The sequence below is a fragment of the Myotis myotis genome, unplaced genomic scaffold (genome assembly GCF_014108235.1).
Source record: "Myotis myotis isolate mMyoMyo1 unplaced genomic scaffold, mMyoMyo1.p scaffold_m19_p_3, whole genome shotgun sequence".
In the NCBI taxonomy this organism is placed as follows: Eukaryota; Metazoa; Chordata; class Mammalia; order Chiroptera; family Vespertilionidae; genus Myotis; species Myotis myotis.
Window position 1 is genome coordinate 203,728,207 of NW_023416335.1, and position 19,832 is coordinate 203,748,038.

The 19,832-nt window shown below is 53.3% G+C and overlaps 1 protein-coding gene across 6 annotated transcripts in view; it reads right to left on the reverse strand.

The window, feature by feature from the left end:
• Positions 1–2,886: 2,886 nt before the first annotated feature.
• The window catches only part of LARGE1 (LARGE xylosyl- and glucuronyltransferase 1), a 428,233-nt gene continuing 411,287 nt past the window's right edge, over positions 2,887–19,832 (reverse strand). For 5 of the 6 annotated variants that reach the window (XM_036297621.1, XM_036297619.1, XM_036297624.1 and 2 more), the window contains exons 12-15: positions 16,747–17,025; positions 8,958–9,104; positions 7,160–7,355; positions 2,887–4,401 (exon numbers count right to left, since the gene is read on the reverse strand). In XM_036297621.1, the coding sequence (XP_036153514.1) occupies positions 4,204–4,401; positions 7,160–7,355; positions 8,958–9,104; positions 16,747–17,025 (820 nt within the window). In that variant the 3' untranslated portion in view covers positions 2,887–4,203. The remainder of the gene's footprint in view (positions 4,402–7,159; positions 7,356–8,957; positions 9,105–16,746; positions 17,026–19,832) is intronic. The other variant, XM_036297620.1, reaches the window with a different exon arrangement.

Below are 19,832 nucleotides of genomic sequence, written 5' to 3' on the forward strand. Positions count from 1 at the left end.
AGGAGGGGAAAAAAGATATAACCAGGACCTACATGAAGATGTGAGTGCACAAGCTCAGTAGCCAAGCTGATTTCAGTATTATCTGAGGAGACAACAGCATAGAGTGGAAAGATAGAGGTTTTTGAAGTCAGCCAGATTGGGGTTCAAATTCGGACACCTCCATGGACAACCTGTGTGATTTTGGACGAGTCACATAATTTCTCTGAGGGCTGGTTCCATTCACTTAATAATAATACCTTCTTTATATTAGAATGCTGTGGCGAGGACACATAAGTGCCAACTACCTTGAAGCCTTGGTTCACTAAATGGAGGCTCCAATCACCTCCACCAATGGCGTGCAGATGCCACATTAGAGAGTGGATTTTCCTCACGTTTCTCCCACCGACACAGAGCTCCCTAGAGGCCTGGTGATCACAAATGCAGTCTTAACTCAAAGACAGTGGAGTCTTTGAAAGGAAGAGAATTAGAGTAGGGTCTGTCCTTTCACGATGGGGTACAAAGAAGCCATTAGTCAGCTCAGCACATATGTGCTCTCTGAACCAGCCCTACAGACTCAGAGATCCCTGGAGGCAGATGCTGAGTTGAGGTCCAAGGGGGAGCTGAAAACAGTGTCTCTACCTGGGCCCTGTCATCTGGGAAGTAACCCGGAGCCTTCAGGGAATCAATTACTGCCCCCTAGAGTCGATCTCGCTGTCGAAATAGGATTAGAGATTGCCCGGGTCTATTTCAAATGAATTTTCAGAAAGTCCAGGAGCAAAGCAAGATTTGGAGCAAACAGGAGAGGCTGCTGTCTAGACTGTGTGTGTAATTAGATGGATGTTGAAGGAAAAAGTCTGGAAATCTAATAACTTTGCTATCCTTCTGTTTGCCGATATTTAACCCGTTTCTTTCTTAGTTGGGGGAAGGAAGGAACATTGCTTGCTTTGTGGCTTTGGATTCAAACAAATAGGCCTAAGTTTAAATTCTGGTTCTGCCACATAGGGACTATGTGAATTTGGGGAAGTTACTTAATTTCCCAGCACTCACTCAGTTTCCTCATCTATAAACAGTAATATCCACTTTGTTGTTTGGCTACAAGGACTCAGTGAGCTAATGCATGCAAAAGGTCCTTCCACATAGTGGTGTTACTCAATACATCTTAGCTCTGTTAGATTCTGAATATTACGGAGAAACCTTTTCTTTCAGCTGAATGCCAAGATGGCGTCGGCTATTTAAACACACACCAATGGAAAAACACCAGTGTCACCCGTATATACGCTTGTTCTCCCCTAGGGAACTGATAGGAAGGAATCGGTACCCACAGCCATTGCCTCTGTCCAAATGGCTGCAGCTCCCCACATGGGCTGGCCATGAACGGCTGTTCCCAATGCAAGTTCTGGGAATTCACGCTGCTGGCTCTGCAGACCTCAGCCTCCACATGGAACCTGGACATCAGCCAACATCCGAGCTCCGGCCTTAAGTGAGATCAACCTCCATGTGTCAGGCACCTGTCTTTGGGGAAATGGAATTTTCTCCTGTTGGTGTGTAGTGTCAGGTTCTGGCACTTGTAAACCCGGTGTCCATGAAGCTACACCATTCTTCAGTTTGTACCTATTGTCTCAAAGCAATTAGCACCTCCCTTCATCCTCGGAGGTAACCCAGTTTGGATGATGAATAATATGGTCACGACAAAACCCATAGGCCTGCCAGTGAGAGTGAGGTGGCTGGGTACGATTCAGGAGCCATGGAAAAGAAATATAAAACATAAAGCTTTAAGGAATTAAAAATAGATTTGTAACATTGAGGAACCAGTGCTACTTAGCTCAAATAGCTGGCAGTCATTAATCCAAAAGCTGTATCAATACATCTGTTAACAGTGGCCTTCTCTAAAAAGGAAAGAATGAGTGCCCGTGTGTGTATACACAGGGAAGAGAAGGCATTGGCGTGCTGGTCAATGTTTGACAACCAGCTCTCAGGTACTGGTGCCCTAAGTGGTGGCTTAATTACTCCTATGATGATCAATATTGAGCTACAGATGTGATGTCACTTGAACATCGAAGAAAACGGATGCACAGAGTGAGTTCCTGTGAGCTGGTGCCCACACACCAATAGAGAAAGGGGGTTTACCATGTAATTTGAACACTTTTGGAATGTTTTACTTTTTACTCTATTCATGGATTGACTTTGTAATGTGCATACTGCATATAGGTTATATGTACTATATGTAGATGATAGATATGTGCACACACATAAACTTATTTACATTGGTTTCAGAATTAGCCTTAGGAGTTGTTTTCCTAATTTTTAAAAAATAAATCGGAGTGAAATATCCATCTGACCATATAACACGCCCACCGTCTCCTAAACCAGGTTGCTATGGGTGTCCTAGGACGACCAGGTCGAAGGGGTGGGGGCTCACTTTCCTACTGATGCCCACGATTTACCTTGCTACCCCCATCTGGTATCTAAAGCATTTGTGTTCAGACACAAACTAAGTGGGAAATGGGAAAATGCTGTGAGTGTTAAGAGCAGGGGTCCTCAAACTACAGCCTGTGGGCCACATGCAAATACAAATATTGTATTTGTTCCTGTTTTGTCTTTTTACTTCAAAGTAAGATATGTGCAGTGTGCATAGAAATTTGTTCATAGTTTTTTTTTTAAAACTATAGTCCGGCCCTCCAGCGGTCTGAGGGACAGTGAACTGGCCCCCTGTTTAGAAAGCTTGAGGACCCCTGGTTAAGAAGATAGAGTGAAATCTAATCTCAGGGAAGGAGGAAAAGGTTAAGGTTCAGATGACGAGAGAAATAAAACAGCAACAGGAAGTGGAAAGTTGCTGTTTCTCAAGTTTGCTGGCTACACTGAGTGTGTCCCCGCAGCTTCTTACAGGAGTGGGAGGGGGCGGGAGGAAACAGTCCATACTTCCGTTTATTGAATGCAGCGTTCGCTGGGCACATCGCAACTCAATACAAACCGCCCCGCAGGGGAGGGCATTGACTCTCATTCTCATCATTGTAAACACAACATTAATATTGAAGATTCAAGAAAATGGGTAAAAAGTCCAGTGTCTCCTCAATCTGTGTAACAGTGAAGGTGCCTGCCTACCCTCTGGGCAGGTCGCACGGGAGCCTGAGGTCGTGACCTCGTCCCCACCGCAGTGAGGCGGGAACGAACACAGAGGAGCCCACATGCTCGTCTGGAACAGCTCCGAATGGGCACGTGCACCTTCAGCATCCGCTCGCACGGATTACGGAAGTCCTTCCACAGGCCTGAGAGGCTCGCACCTTCACGTGCACCGAACCAGTCCCTTCGAAGCCCTTCCCCCAGGAATCAGTCGTTGCCCATAGAAAATGTGACCGCTTGTAAAACAGTTGGTTTTCCTATGTCCATCTTAGCCCCGGGATTCTGGGGAGGGGGGAGTTCAAGGTCACAGGGGCCTCGGTGATGACCCTGGAGAAGGCTGCCCATGTTCAACCACTGGCTGAATTCGCCTCCTCCCTGCTGGGCCACTGTGGATAGAGGGTGTGGGCTGAGGCAGCTGATTTTTCCGTCAGAGCCTTAAAAGGTCAGATTTTCTATCTTGGATTCCCATACCAAAACAAATCAACAAAACCCGCCTCACTCCCCCACCCCCAACAAAAACAAATCAAAACAAGAGTGACGTTGAGGACAAAGAACCAAACACCCCCGCCTCCAGGTCCCGCCACACACAGTGTCCCCAGCGGGTATTTATTTATTTGTTTTTAGATGGTTGGTTCCAATCATTGGCTTGCCCTCATCTTGGGTACTCAGCTAGATGGCAGGGCAAAGACGAAAGTCTGACGAACGAAAAGACCCTTTTGCCTTTATTTCCTGGGATGGCTAATGCCCAGCACCCTCACTTCCTTTTTCTTAAACAGCAACGAGAACGTTCCACAGACCTGCTTGGTTATGTGGCTTTGTGGTAGGATAACCCCATGGCTCCCTCTCACCCCTGCGTGTCCCATTCTGGAAGAGACCCTGGGGACGAGCTCGTTTTCCCACCTTCTGGGAATGCTGGGTTGTGGGGCAGAGCGGGCCTGGACGGATCCTTGTCCCAGATCTCTGTGGTATAGGCAGCCTTGTTGGGCCAAAGAGACAAATAAAAACAAACCGAAAAAAGCATTGCTTCATTGTGAGTTCCAAGGCTGGGCCCCAAACAGCAAGTGGCTCTCCCCCCGCCAGAATGTCTGTCTCTCCCTGGCGGTGCTAGCTGTTGTTCTCGGCCGTGAGATATTTGAGGGCAGCAAAGCCATAGCGGCGGGACATGTCCTGCTGGAACTCTTCCTTCAGGGTTTTGAGACAGACGCGGTATTGCTTGTTGGACCGGAACTTGGTGATGTCGAAGCTGGGGGCGTGAGGCATGTGGATCATGTAGGCGTTGGGAAGCACGGTGAATTCGTATTCCTGGAAGGAGACAAGAGCAGCTTGAGCACCTGCAAGAACCCTGGGTAACGGGCGATGAATCCACCTGGATGACTGAATGACTAGGGGAATGAATGAAGTGAGGCAGGACACGATCAAGGAGGGCAGCACCACGGACAGCACCAAGGCGGCGTTCCCCTGGCTTAGGACAAAGTGCTTGGCTTCTCTGAGCCTTAGTTTTCTCAGCTGTAAAGTGAAAGTGGTCATGCCGACCTTGGAAGATGAGGAATGATGTTGACATAGTGCTGGGCAGAGTTCAGGGCCCATAAAAGGTGCTTGATAAATGTAAGCACGTGCCCGTGTAGCTGCTCTGGAAAGAGATTATCCTGCTCAATGAAACGAGGTCTGTTTAGGTGATTTCTCACAGGACTCGATGTGTGATCTGACCCGATAGCCTCAACAGATCAGCACAAAGGAGGGGGCAGAGAAGGGACAAAGAAAAAGTCCCGTCTTGATGGACAGAACTTTGTCAAGAATAAAACTCTTGCCTACACATCTTATTACAAGTCACACCCCCATATGGTGTCTCCTATGTGACAGGATACAGATAGGAACTCAGATCAAAAGACAAAAATGTCTCTGAACAGCAAAACAGGTGACAAACATCTAGGACATGCCACTCAAAGGAGAGCTTGGCACACCTTCACTCAGCATCTATGTACGCTGGTTTGGGACATAATGTCTAATCAATCTTGGTCATCTAGCTGCCCGGCCCAGGGCAGAATAAACTGGGAAAGGGAAAATCCAGATGGAGGAATTCTGATGGCAGCAAGAAATGACAGCTGATGGTGAGAAAGGAGGGAAAAGAGCCCTTCCTGGTGTGGCTCAGTGGATAGAGCGTTGGCCTGTGGACTGAAGGGTCCTGGGTTCAATTCTGGTCAAGAGCACATGCCCGGGTTGCAGGCTGGATCCCCAGTAGGGGGTGTGCAGGAGGCAGCCGATCAATGATTCTCTCATCACTGACATTTCTCTCCCTCTCCTTGCCTCTCAGAAGTCAATAAAAAATACATTTTTTAAAAAAAAGAAAGGAGGGAAAAGAAAAGGTTTAGTTGCCTGAGACATTTCATGTGGAGACAGAGACCTACCAATCCACCTGCCCCTACAGGTGTGGCTGGATTACCCGTCAGGTGTGTCCCCGTTATTTCATGAAATCGCTGGAAAGGGCAAAATCATGTTTGGCGTGTGCTATTGGCAAAGAGAGGAAAAGAAGCGAGGACTTTTCAAGGGTTCTGTCTAAATCGCCTAAAACACACGTAGCCCAGGTCTCAGTGCTGGAAAATAGGCTTTATTTGAGCCATCCCCCCCCCCCCCCCCCCCCCACACACACACACGCTGCTGGCTGCGTGAATGCCACATTTCTTCCCCTCCAAGCAGAAGCCCAGGCAGACTACACACTTCTGTCTGGGAGCAGCGCTGGGCCCCTTCCAAGGATGATGGGACGTGTGGAGACTACAGGTCATGCTTTCCGTTGTTAAGTATGGACACTGTTCTACAGCCTTCTGTCTCTACCAGGGGCTCTCAGACCCAGATGTTGATGGAAAACTCCTGGGACTGCCCCCAAACGCATTGGACCTGCTGGAGAGCGCTCGGGGTGACTCCGGGGCAGCCGGCACCCCGCATCCATCCTTTCCCTTGAATCTGGGGTGCTCTTGTTGAGAAACACTTCCATTGTGCTCCATGAGGAGGCGCCTTGGAGAACAGCATACGGAGAGGCAAAGGGTGGGGTGGAGGGGCCCAGGCATCCTCCTACTTAACCAGATTAATTTCGCTTTTGTTTGTTTAACAGGGGGTTGACCGACGGCAGTGTGTCTGGCCCACTATATTGTGTGTTTATTTTAAAAAAATACGTTTTTATTGATTTTAGAGAGAGGGGAAAGGGAGTGGGAGAGTAAGAGAAACATCTGTGTGAGAAAGAACCATGGATCGGTTGCCTCCTCCACATGCCCAACCGGGGGTCCAACCGGCAACCTGGGGATGTGCCCTGACTCTGGGAATCAAACCAGTGATCTTTTGGTGAATGGGATGATGCTCAGTCACCTGGGCCACACCAGCCAGGGCTTCCCTGTGTGGTGTTTTTATAAATAAAGATTTATTGAACGTGGCCATACACATTTCTTCAGATACTATGACTGAACGACAGGAGCAGAGTTGAGACCCTAGGACCCACAAAGTCCCCCCGACCCCCACCCCAAAACTGACTATCTGTTCCTTGGCAGAAAAATCGGCAGACCCTGGCTTGGTCTAACCTATTAGAAGCCTGCAGGAGACTGCTGCTGAAACAGGTGCTCGGTAAGCATTGGCAGAATGAATGGAAGGGTTTCATGGGTAACTACAGCCTAAAAACATCACCCTTGGTTATGGGGCGGAATAATCAGCTGGACCTTAGCTGCACGCTGTGTGGCATTTATGACTCACAGGCTGAGTGGGAAAGGTCATCGTTTGCTTGTCTTTATCACCGGATTGAGTGAGGAGGAGGGGGTGAGACGGCTTGTCACGAGACACCCATATTTGCCTGGGTCTTGGCCTGGAACCCAACTCTCATCCAAGGACAGAGAGGAATAGTTTGGGAATTGACAGCCCGAGGATTAGCACGGCCACATTCTCACTCCAGGTCCCTGAGCACATCTCCTTCCCTCTCAGGTCTCCGCTCTCTTATCTCCAAGGCCCCTCTCAGCTCGAAGACCGAGGCTCCCCCCCTCCCCACCCCCGCCTCTGGTCCACGCCATTCCACTCCTCTCACCTGTGCGTCCAGTTCCATGATGTGAGCCACCTTGTTCCAGCCAAAGCCCACAAACCTCCGGTCGTACTCGGGGCAGTCCCGTCTCACGACCACGTACGGCTCGAAATCGGCCTCCCACTCGACCCGGTAAGGCGTGGTGGCGGTCCGCCACTTGGCGAAGTTGGTGGGCGCGTGGCCTTTTGTCCACACGTGGTACCTGGGACACAGGGAGAAGAGCGCTGAGTGGGAGGAAGGAAGCTGAGCTCTCCAGGGCTGCGACTGAGAGGAGGAAGAGGTGGGTGCTGAGACAGTCCTTGCCGGGGGCTGAACTGTGTCTGCCCCAGGAGATAGGCTCAGTGCCCACCCAGGACCTGTGGATGCGGCCTCTTTGGAAAGAGGGTCTCTGCAGGTGTGATCACATTAGGATGAGGCCACCCTGGGTCAGGGTGGTGTCCTTGTAAGAAAAGGTGACCTGACTACAGGGATCCACGGGGAAGGCGGCCGCAGGAAGACAAGGCAGGACTGAAGCGAGGCACCCACACGTCAAGGAACAGCAAGGATGGCGGCAGCCACCATGAGCCAGACAGAGGCAGGGAAGGCTTCTCCTCCGGTGCCTTCCGTGGGAGCAGGAACCTGCCAACACCTGGATCGGGCACATCTGGCTTCCAGATCTGAGAGTAAATTTCCATTGTTTCGAGCTGCCCAGTGTGTAGTATTTTGTTACGACAGTCCTAGGAAACTGATCTACATCCTTTACTTGCAAGGAGACCCTCCCTGTGGAAGGGCAGATGAACTCCTGGGGGCTCTGTAGACTTGAGAAGCCACGAACTGCGGGCTAGCCTCTACCCAAGTTACTCCACGGTGGAGGGCTGAGGGCTAAGGTGACCCTCGCGACATTACCTTTCTAAAATGTCCTCCCTCTCGAGGTAGATCCTGTGGATATATCACCCCTGTGATGGTGTTACTTCCTATGGCAAGGGGGATCTTTGTAGGTGTGATTAAGGTTACTAATCAGTTAACCTTGAATTAATTGAAAGGGAGGTTCCTGGGGTGAGCCAGCCCGAATCCTGTGAGCCTTTAGATCTGGCTCCAGAGAAAGCAAAGAACCATGTGTCAGCTGCCTCTGGGGGCCACATGGTAGAGAACCAGCTGGGAAATGGGGACCTCAGTCCTACAATCTCAGGACACAGAATTCCACCGACAACCAGGAAGCCTGGAGGAGGACCACGTGCAGCCTCGCCCACACCTGAGCCAGGTGGCACCTGAGCAGAACATTCAGCTTTTCTGTGTCTGGACTTCTCACTCCTAGAGACGGTGCTACAATACGTTTCTATTGTTTCAAGCTTTTAAGTGCGTGATGATTTGTTATTCAGCAATAGACATTGCTCATTCAACAATGGTGTAAGTTAGTATTTATTATGCACTCGCCAAAAAAGGATGAGGGAGGCAGCGCCCATGGTGCTGACAGGATAAAACCCACTTACCAAGTGAATGCATGCACACACAAATAAAAGAGCGAATTCAAGGCCAGGAGGCAGGCGGCTAAACTGAGTCAGCAAGAATCAGCTGAACTCCCTACAGCCTTCCCACCCTCCCATCTGGACACATAATGCCCATCACCCACGTCCGAAACAAAGCACCGGGCACGGGGAAGAGAGAGCATATTCCAAGGACCCCGCCTGGAGCCCGTGGTGCTTTCTTTGGCCTTAATATGGTCTGAGGTCAGCCACAGACTTCTGGACCAACAGCTCTGGCGTGTGGGTCTCCGGAATCGAGGAGAGCTCTGGGCACCCCAGGGGCCAGCGTGGGGGCCACTCACCTGAAGGTGAAGAGAGTCCCCATGTCCAGCATCGACAGCAGCTCCGCCTTGGACTTGGGGAAGGAGAGCCGGTAGCGCAGCGTCTCGAACGCGGGGACGATCATCGCCTTCTTGGAATTGGCGAGGTCCAGCTGGATGACAGACTTCCTGCCAAGAGAGGGCGGGAGAGTCAGGGGCCCGGTGATGCCCAGCGATGGCCGTCCCCACGTGAGGGCGGGGAGGTGGTCGGCAAAGGGAGGTGCCGGAGAGAAAGCCCAAGTCAGCCTCTGGGTTCACATTTGGAGAAACCGAGGCCCAGGGAGGCCAGGCAGCTTGCCGATCCTCCCTGGAGTCCAGACGAGAACTGTGGTTTCTGAGCCGGAAAGCGGAGTCTCCCTGGAGACTGAATGGAGGGCAGGGCTGGGGACCCTCTCCCACTTCACAACACATGGCCTGCCAGAGCCAAGTAGGGTAGGCAGGTCTCCAAGGCTGCTCAGGGCTCGAGCCCAGCAGCTGGGTCCACTGGGCTGGCCACACAGGAGCAGCTGGACATAAGCTGATGACACAATGACCAATGTGGGCATTTGAGTCCCATCTCTGTGACTCCTCAATCCCTTGCCTCCTCCAGACCCTGAACCTTTAATCTAGAGCGACCCTCCCCTTGCAGCCTGCACCCAGGGCTACTGGTACCCACGTGCTGGAGAGTGGGAAGTTTCCATCCTCTCATCCACTCCTGGCCAAGCCTGGCCTGCTCTGCTCCTTCGAGTCCCCTCCTCTCTCTCCTGGATGTGTCTGCCAGTTCCCAGCTCTGTGGCTGTCACTTGGAAAGGGAGAAAGGTCTAGGGAGAGGGCCACAGAGCACGAGGCTTGTAATAAACACGGACAGAACCTGAATCCTGGTCTGTCGCTTTATGGCCAAGTAACTTAGCTTCTCACGACCTCAGGTTCCTTTTCCCCAAAACGGGGCGATCCCATCTCCCTCCTGGCGCTGCTGTGGGGACTGAACATGGTCAACGTCACGTACGTACGGCCTGGCACACCTGGCGCATGGCAGACCGTGGTCACTGCTGTACTGCAGTGCTGCCACCAGTCCCTGGCTCTCTCTCAGCATCCCTTTGGGCCATGACCATGGTACCTTATTCTGCCTCCCCGCTCAGACCACTGGCCCCTGGGTCTCCAGGCCGGCATGGCTGTCTGCTTGTCATCTCTGACCACACAGTGATTGATGCCTACCGAGGTTAACTGTATGTGTCAGCTGGGCTAGGCTGTGGCGCCCAGCTGTTTGGTCAAACATTCGCCCAGACATTGCTGTGAGGTATTTTGTGGATGAATTAACATTTACAGTAAGTTGACTTTACCCTCAATAATGTGGGTGGGCCTCATTCAATCAGTTGCACACCTAAAGAGCAAAAACTGAGCTTTCCATTTTGTCTCAAGATGGTAACATACGAATCCTGCCTGAGTTTCCAGCCTGTTGTATGGACTTCAGACCTGCCCATCCTCAGAATTCCTTAAAATATCTCTCTCTCTCTCATCCATCCATCCATCCATCCATCCAAACATCCATCCATCTTATTGGTCTGTTTTTCTGAAGAATCTGGATTGATACACTACCCTGCTTCTTGTCCAAGTAGTCATATACTCACTATAACAATTTTGGACTGAATACTCTTAAAAGAAACCTTCGGCATCTACTGAAGTAATTCAGAACCTGCTGGAATAAAGGATGGCAGGGCAAATACAAGTGATTGGGAGCAGCCAGCACAGGTTCAAACGATGCCCGTCCCTCTGTGGTGACCGTGGGCACCAGGCTCGACTTCTCCTGGTCACAGGCCCCTGGTCTGTGAAGGGGGCATGATATGATCTTGCTTATCTCTTGTCAATCAGGGCTGCTGGAAGACGAAATGACAATCCCTCGAGAGCCTGACACAGTGCCTGGCTTAGAATAACTTATTAACAAGTGAACCTCCACCTCTTTCCCAGCTCAGCTTATCGGTGGGCCGGCTACAAGAAAATGTGCTTACATGCATGCATGTGTGTACCTGTATGCATGTGCATGCATGTGCCTGTACATGTGCACATGCGTGTGGGTGAGACTTAGGGAGGCTGTGAGGAGCCTCATTCCCCCAGCTGTCCCCTCACCCCCTAAACTGCCTCGCTTCAGCTGTATAGACGTAAGCGGGCTTTCACCCAGAGCCGGGGGAGGTCACCTGAGAAGGCCTCTGAGGACTCAGCCACCTCCTCGGGCAGAGGGGAAGGCGGCGGCGGAGGGAGGCGGAGCCCAGCCGAGTCCTTTCTCAGACACATCCCTGAATGGAGGCCAGGGAACAGGGTTTGCTCGGATTCCGTTCCAGTTGCCAAGGAAGGGGTCCTGGCGGACAGAGGGTGTGGGGACATCAGCCAGGCCTTGCAAATGAGGGGGACACGGCTGTCCACCGGAAACCCACGCAGAACGGGTGAGGTCGGAGAGGGGCAGAGCCCCGCGGGGTCCTGCTCCGGCCTCCATGGCGTGAATACCTCCAGGCAGAGCCTGCCCGTCAGGAGGGCGAGAAGGAAAGAGACAGTGGGCAGGAGCTCTGGGGTCATTACGGGAGAAAAGAGCCGTAGTGCACGGTGCCACGCTCTGAGCCGGGTACTCTCTCCATTGCCTCTGTATTACCAACATCCCCCCATTCCATTATCCCGCTGTCCCATGTTCACGGCCAGTGGCTGTGGCAGAGCTTCGGGGAGCCGCCTCTTTGTGGGCGCTATGTGTTGTGCGGCCTCAGGTCCTGGGCAGCCAGAGCTCCTCAGTGAGGAAGGCGGCTCAGGGGGCCGACGGCCCAGAGTCATGTCTTCCTGGACACTCCCCAGCGGCACCCTGGGCAGGTGACCCCTCTGTGCCACGGTTCTCTCCAGGGCCGGGAGCAGGGTTAGTGCCTGGACTTCGGGATTTGTGAGGATTAAATGGATTGTCTCACGGAGGGGCTGAGGCTGTGCTCTAACGCACAGAACACACTTGATAGAGACCATCTGTGATGACGACATGGCCGTCATGGGGAAGATGGAGACGGGCCCACCAGGCAGCTGGGTCGGTCCACAGGGCAAGCATGGGACCCTCTGGATAGACCCGGGTAAGCTAGGTGTCCGCTTGGTGACGCTGTGCCTGTGGGCAGGGGACGTAGCTAATCCTCCTCATCTGTAAAGTGAATTGTGAGGTTCAATGACCCCATACTGCGAAAGTGCTTGCAACAGTGCCTGGCACACAGTAAGTGCGCAAGCAACACTGGGAGTTACGTACGGGAGGATTGAAACGCTGAACTAACCTAAGGAAACGCCACCTGCGATGGCAGGCAGCCAGCTGGCCGTGCTCGGTGCCGCCCCTGCCGGCCTTGCTCAGACTCCTGTGCTCATTCCACAAGGACTCACAGAGCACCGTGCGGAGTGGGGACACGGGACGGGAGGGCGGCGAGGCGTCCTCCGAGGAGCAGAGTAACGCTGACTGTTGCTCCCGGACAGCTCGGAACAGACCCTGCCCAGCCTCTGCCCCTGGAAAGCCGGGCACCGTCTGCGGGGCACAGCAGAGACGGTTCAGCGTCAGGCCCCGAACAAGGGTGAGGGTTCTGCACGGGGAGTGCAGGCGGCGAGAAGCTTGCCTGGTGCCCTGCAGAGGGCAGCGTGGGCTTCCCACCGGCGATCCCTTTGCTGTTCTGGATCATTCCTCAAACGTGCCTGGGTACTTCTGCCTTTACACCTGTCCGTGCTTCAAGCCGGAGTCCCATCACCTGTCCTCGGGGCCTTCCCTGCCCACGGCCCACGACGCTGGGTCACCTGGGCCCCTGGATCCTTTCTCTGTGTCCGTACTGGTGACAAGAATAGCCCAGGGCTTCCAGCTGGAGCGCCCCCCAGAACGTGAACCCTGAGTGCAGGAACCCCCAGGGCCTAGAATAGAGCCGGCCACGCAGACACACCTGCGATGCATGTTCCTGGAATGAGGAACGCCCAGGCCCGTGGTAGGTGCTCTCCGCGTGCTATTTCACTTCCTCTCCCCAGGACCCCCAGAGGGAAGGAGTGATGTGATCCCCGTTTCACAGAGGGAGACAGCTGGAGAGGCTAGGGGCCCTGGTCCAGGTCAAGCAGGGGCTGAGTAAGGAGTCCGCAGCATTAAATGCAGGTCTGAGGGACGCAGCACTGTTGCTGCCGGGCGCACAGTAAGTGCTTACTAAGTATTTCCTTGAACGAACATGAGCATACAGTTTCTCATTTTGTAAGAAAGAAAATGGAGATGGTGATACGGAGTGAGCCGGGCTGCACTCACGGTGGCCGGGTTGGGGGTGGGGGCCTGGCAAAGACGTTTGATGCCGCATGCTGTGAGAGGCCCAAGGACAGAAAACTCACTCCGATGGGCACCTGCTACACCCCCCCAGGGGCTATTACTCGCCCCTTTATTACTCCAGTAAACAGAGGGTTGGGGAGACGAAGCCGCCTCAAGTCACACACTGGGTACCGGTGCCCGAACCTGAACTCAAAGCAGGGCTGCTGCGGCCCCGCCGGATTCCATGCGACATTTCCGAAACCAAGACTAACAGTGGCACGTCTTTCTCCAGAAATCAAGGTGAAGGGGCAGGAGAGAGATTTTAGTGAAGCTCTGTGGCTATGTCCCTGCATCTAACTGCCTTCATTATTTTCCAATGGATCTGTTTGTTTGTTTTTGTTGTAATATTAGCTGGTTGCCAAGCAACGGCTTAGGGAGCTATGATGCTGAACTTTTTTTGGTGCCCAAGTCGGCTCCCCAAAAGGGTGAGGTAAGTGTCTGGGGGTCCAATCAGAGGGCTGCACATCAGCCTGCCCTGTATCCTGGGGTTTCAGAGTGACCTGGCCCCTTCCATCATGGGCAGCTGTCACAGAGGGCAGGCCAGCTGCCTCCTGGACACAGGTCTACCTCTCCGGGCCTCCGTCTGGTCACCTGTGATAGCACTGACCTCACAAGCAGGTGTGAAGAATAGAGAGAATACACACGAAGCAGCTGGCAGGGTTGCTGGCACATGATCAGGGCTCGATACATTGTAACTATGGTTTTAATATTAATATTTCCACAGTGATTGGGCAGAGCATCTTGTTGCAAACCCACACGGGGGAAGTCAGTCTCTAGGGGCATCCCCTGGCCTCACTGGCGTCCACGCCCTCCTCAGCCAACAGTATCCTCAACCTCATCCCAAACCAACGCTCCCAGGCCGGTCACGAAGCACATCCACTTTCAGTGTTTGCATCAGAAACGAATCCGTCCCACTCAACGGGAATCTTTTTCCTTAAACCAGCGGCAGGTCAATACGTTTATCTTTCTCTGAGAAGGACACTGCATGCTTCTGTGGGGCCTCCGATAGAATCACATTCCTTCCCGATTCTCGAAAGTCTGTTGCCAAGGAATTCTCTAGGTCAGAGGTCACACCCTGGTAGTCTGGAGTGAGGGCGGGAGGTGCCATTCAGCCTGGAGATAGGTTGGTCTTGTTCAACAAGATGTCTTTTTAAAGAATTATTGTCAACATTAAAAACGAAAACATGAAAATCCACATTTCTAGCTCCTCTCAAAAACTATGAAGCCCTTGGCCCTGCTCTCCTCCCCTGCCCCCTGGCCCCATCCCCCCTACCCCCCGACAATAACTCCACAATAAAAGTGGAGAGACACCAGCTGTCTGAGAGGGGGCCCATGAAGACAGGAGTGGAGTCTTAGGAGCACTGGGCAATATTTCAGAACCCCTGAACCACACGCACCGTGACCCGGTGGCCACGGCCAACGACAACGCCAGGCGACGCTGCGTGAAGTAAGTGTTACTTAGTGGGCACACTGGGCGCCTCGCATTGAGCACGGCCTCGATTAGTGTTAGCAATGTCTTTGATCCACACAACACAGGAAGGCAGCATACAAACACACAGCACACGTGCGATGTCTTTCAAAGCATGATGCCATGAGGCAAAGTAATAAAATAGTGCTTGGACGGGGAGAGTAGAGAACGCAGGCTTTTAAGGTGGGGTCCCCCTTCCCGTGGAGCCCCAGAGGGTGGAGGATGGGCTGTGGTCCTGAAGCCTCTCTCTACTTTGTTCCCACCGTCTGGTCCTTTGGGGGCCCTGCCTGCCCCCCAGAGCGGTCCTCCTGCAAACTGCCCAGCAGCAGAAGCCACAGAAACCAGGGGCTGCAGCTCTGTCTGGCCACACGGGGGCGCCCTCACTCCACACACTGGGATTCCAGGCCCAGCCGCAGCAGCACAGCCCCATTCCCAGTGCCCCCCCGGAGTCAGGAGTTGGGGTTCACAGGGCTCTGGACCAGGGCGCATGCTCTTCGGGAAGATGCCGCCCGTCCTCCCGGAAGGAGGGTCATGCTGCCCCGAGGTCGCTCACGCTGCCGTTCTTAACGGAGAGGCTGGAAGGGGGCTCCTCCTGCTCAAGGGGCGGGGCTGAAGCTCTGAACCCCAAGACAGCCCTGAAGCAAACCCGCTGCAGAGTGGACAGAGAACACGCTGCCTTCCAGAGAGCAGGGCAGGACGGCGCCCGCATCACCCACACGCCAGCCTCACTGCAAACCGTTTCAACTCTTTTGGAAGCTCTTTTAAGAGTGACAGAGACAGGAAGGCAGAGAGACTGAGAGACGCAGAGAGAGACGGACAGACAGACACTCACATACACACACAGAGGAAGGGAGGGTGAGAGCGCAGCTCTGGCTGCACCTGGGACAGCCAGGGACCCCAGTGCATCAGACAGGAACTGACACAGGGCAGCCTGCAGACCTGGAGGCCAACAGATGCAGGTTCAAGTCCTAGAGCCGCTGTGTGAACTTGGGTGGATGACTAGCTTCCCCGAGCCTCACTGTTCCAGTGGCAAAGGGCGGGGGGGGTCTCGCCACGCCTGCCTTTTGGACTTGAGGTGTGATCCAGCGGGTAATTAATATGTGCAAACACCTCTCATGGAGCCTGGGCCCAGGCAAGCACTCACTCGGTAGCGGAGATAATTCATGTTGACAAATGACAGTGATAAAGGACTCAAATGTTTGACCATCTACACCTTGTGAGTTTAGCTTTCTCATGGGGGGACTTCAGGGCTGAATGGATTCTACAGTCCCTTCAGTTCAGATTGCTGTTCCTAATAAATGTCGCTCCCACACGGCCATCTATGCCTTTCACGAGCTCAGTATCTCCAGCCCCCAATGCCTGACCTCCCCCCACCCGCCCACCCCATGCGGGGCGAGGGTGGAAGACTCACTGGAGAGGCAGAGAGGCAGCTGTGGAGGTGAGTGAGCACAGTGCCCGGAGTCAAATGACTCCCCACCCCAACCCCCCACCCCGCACTGAGCCCCGGCCCCCGCATTGCCTGGTGTGGAACCCCAAACTAACAGCCTGCGTCTCACTCCCGCAGCCTCCCATTGGGAAGATGAAGATAGTAGTTAGAACCCATGGCAGGCACCGAAGGGGAGGGGACGAAACCCTGCGTGTCACTCACTCAGAACAGTGCCTGCCTCTCAACAAGGACCCCACGAGGGGTTAGCCACCAGCATCACTTTGATTTGTTCCACAGATGAGGCCGTGACCTTTCTAGAATGATTGGATGAAGGAAGTCTGACCCCCAAACCGGGCGAGGAACGGGGTTTTCACAGGAGCTAAAAAAAAGAACGTTAAACTGGGGGGCAAAAGAGATGCTTTCGAGACCACGCTCTGCCCCTAACATCTCAGGAGGCAAACTGGGCTTCCTTCCAATCTGTTCACCAGGAAAAAGGAGACCCGGGGGCAGCCCAGGGGTGGGTGTGGTCCTGGCAGACGCGCCTGTGCCCACGGGCCCTCACCTGAGGTACTCATAGAGCCCGTACATGGGCAGGAAGTCGATGTCGGACAGGAACATGTAGGGCGTGCCCACGTGCTTCATGGCGACGTTGCGCAGCAGGTTCACGGGGTAGAACTGGCCCTCCTTGTACACGATGTGGTAGGCCACGTTGTGGCGGCTCATGAGCACCTCGGAGCCCTGCGCGTAGCGGAGGAACTGCTGGGCCTCGGCGTCCGACAGGTAGAGGGCCAGGCTGATGGGCCCCTCCCAGTGCTTGCAGATGGCCTCCAGCATCTGGAGCCTGTGAGAGACAGGAAGGTGAGCCACGGGGACCCGGGCCCATCTGCGCATCCTCCACCCGCCCTCCAGGGGGGCTCTGCCTCCCCCACGGGCACTTGGTCAACCAGCCTGAGCCCAAATCACGGTGTAACGGGGGGCAGATCACCAACCTCAGCTCCTTTACTGACCAGATGGGCATAAAACCACTTGCCTGGCTGGCTCTGGTCTTTGTCTGCTTCTAATCGAGTGAGTGACACTGAGAAAGTCACGTCCCAAAATACACCTTTTCTTTTCAACAGGGTGGTGAAGATGATGTTAAATGATTTAAGGATTCCCTTCCAGCTCAAAACTGCTCTCCCTCTCCTCCTCTCAGGAAAGATAAAGAGCTCTGCTGAGCTCCTGAGGCAGTGACCAGCCACAGAAGATGGAGCCAAACCTAGGCCGTGAGTTACGAGGAGCGTTAAAACAAGCAGTAAACTCAAGAGTCATGATAACCGCAATTATCTGACTCATTGCCATGCCCCAGACACTCTCCAGAATTCTCCCAACAGCCCTGTGCACCTTCTCCCCATTCTTCTGATGAAGGAATGGAGGCTCCAGAGGTCCAACTGATACCACTGTAACTAGCTAGTTATTGATAACAGAAAAGGAGCAGAGGGAGGCCAGACATTACAGCACGGCCATTTGGGCAGCTTCACCAGGAAGATGCAATTTCACACTCCCCGGGGAACACCGGCCCATTCCCCACAGATCACTGGGGAGAGAGGCACACCCACAGTGAAGCTGGGGTGACACAGAAAAGGTGCCTGTCAGTCAAACCTGAGAACAGAAATCATTGGCTGGAAGGGGTGGGGCTAATGCAAGTCTGGGAAAGCTTGGGAACACATAACCCCCTACACAAAGGAACTTTCTCGCTCTTGGCTCTCTGGTTCCTTTGGCTTTGCTCTGGTTTCCTTGCACTTGCCGTGTTCCCTCCGTAACCATGTGGCCATGGGGACACCACATGCAATGGACGAACGGGCTGCAGCAGGGACACAAACAGTCAGGCTGATGCTGGACTGGACACTGCTCCAACATGGAGCGGAAGCTCTGGACACTGGCTCTGACCTTAGCCCTGCTGAAACCACAGCTACGCTCCTTTCACGGCGGGACGAGGGGGAACTCAGGGGTGCAAGTCCACAGAAATAAAGCTTTCTACAATATCTCATCCTCCCGTGGGGGCCTCCTGAAATTCTTATTCCAGCGGCACGCCAAGAACCCCGTTCCACCAATAACAAAGTCAACTTTGATTCTTGGGCTTGGAGCAGACATGTGTAGACAGGTACAGGGACAGGGCCTTGGGGACGGTGAGAAGAAAATAATACTAGGTGTTTGGTAAAGTGAATGGAAAACCATGTGAACGTAGGGGACAAAAGTGTGCCTGGTTCAGTGGATAGAGCATCAGCCTGTGGACTGAAGGGTCCTGGGTTCGATTCTGGTCAAGGGCACATGCCCAGGTTGTGGACTTGATCCCTAGTAGGGGGCATGTAGGAGGCAGCCGATCCATGATTCTCTCTCATCATTGATGTTTCTATCTCCCTTTCCCTTCTGCTCTGAAATCAATCCTATATAATAAAAGCCTAATATACAAATCGACTGAACTGCAGAATGACCAGTCGCTATGATGTGCACTGATCATCAGGGGGTGATCCCCTGGTGGTCAGTGAACTTCTACAGGGGAAGCACTGCTCAGCCAGAAGCCGGGCTCATGGCTGGCAAGCACAGCGGTAGTGGTGGGAGCCTTTCCCACCTCCGCAGCAGTGCTAAGAAGCAGCGAGCTGAGAGGTAAGCAGGAGCGAGCAGTACGGAGCAAGGGGTCCCGTACTGCGAGAGGGATGTCTGACTGCCGTCTTAGGCCTGCTCCCCTAAGCCAGCAGGTGGACATCCCCAGAGGGTCCCAGAACGCAAAAGGGTGCAGGCCAAGCTGAGGGATCCCCTGCTCCCCCCAGTGCGCAAATTTCGTGCACTGGGCCTCTAGTAAAACTATATATTTTTTAAAAATGCGCCTGGGGGGATGCCTTCCTTCTTTACTTTTCAGAGCCCTTATTGTGCCAGGGCCACAGCCATTTGCAAGGCTCCCCGAGAGGCACCAGCCAAGGAGACTGGGGAAGAACAGAGCCCAGAGAGAAAGCTCTGTGAAAACGAAGAGAAATCTATAAAGATAGTTTTTTGTATCTTTTTTTTTTTTTCAAGGCAGTAGAAGTGCCTACTACACAAAATCCATGGTTAGGAAAAAGCAAAACCTATTCTACTTTTTTTCCCTACCCAGCAAGAGGCACCTAATCAGCGGTCTCCCGGTCAGAATGCCCACTTCAGTTGGACAATTACCAGGAAATAGATTCCATGCATTTGCATTTCTATGCTTCTAAACAAAAGAAATAGGCACCCCTATCCTGTGCCCACGGTTTTCCGAGCGTCCTCTCTTTCTGCGGGATTTGCTTCCGCTTGCGCTTTGGAGGATGAAGATATTCACAGGGTAAGATGCCCTCCGTTTCTCATACGTGGTGACACTTGCTAATCGAATTGGCCAGAGCCGGGTATGGGAGGCATGACTTTCTCCACGAAGCCTGATCTCCGACGGGTGCATTTGGCCCCTGCTGCACTCTGCCAATCTGGGGGTTTGCTTGACCCCAACTGCACCCCTGTGTCATCTTCTGCAAAAGGGAGGACTCTGCACGTCCTTTGAAATTTGGGGAGTCAAGGGCAAGGGTCACTTCTAATCTGAGGACAGAAGAGCTGCTGGAAGGAGGTGGAGGTGGGAGGCACGCCTGGGCATGAAGAGGCCCACCA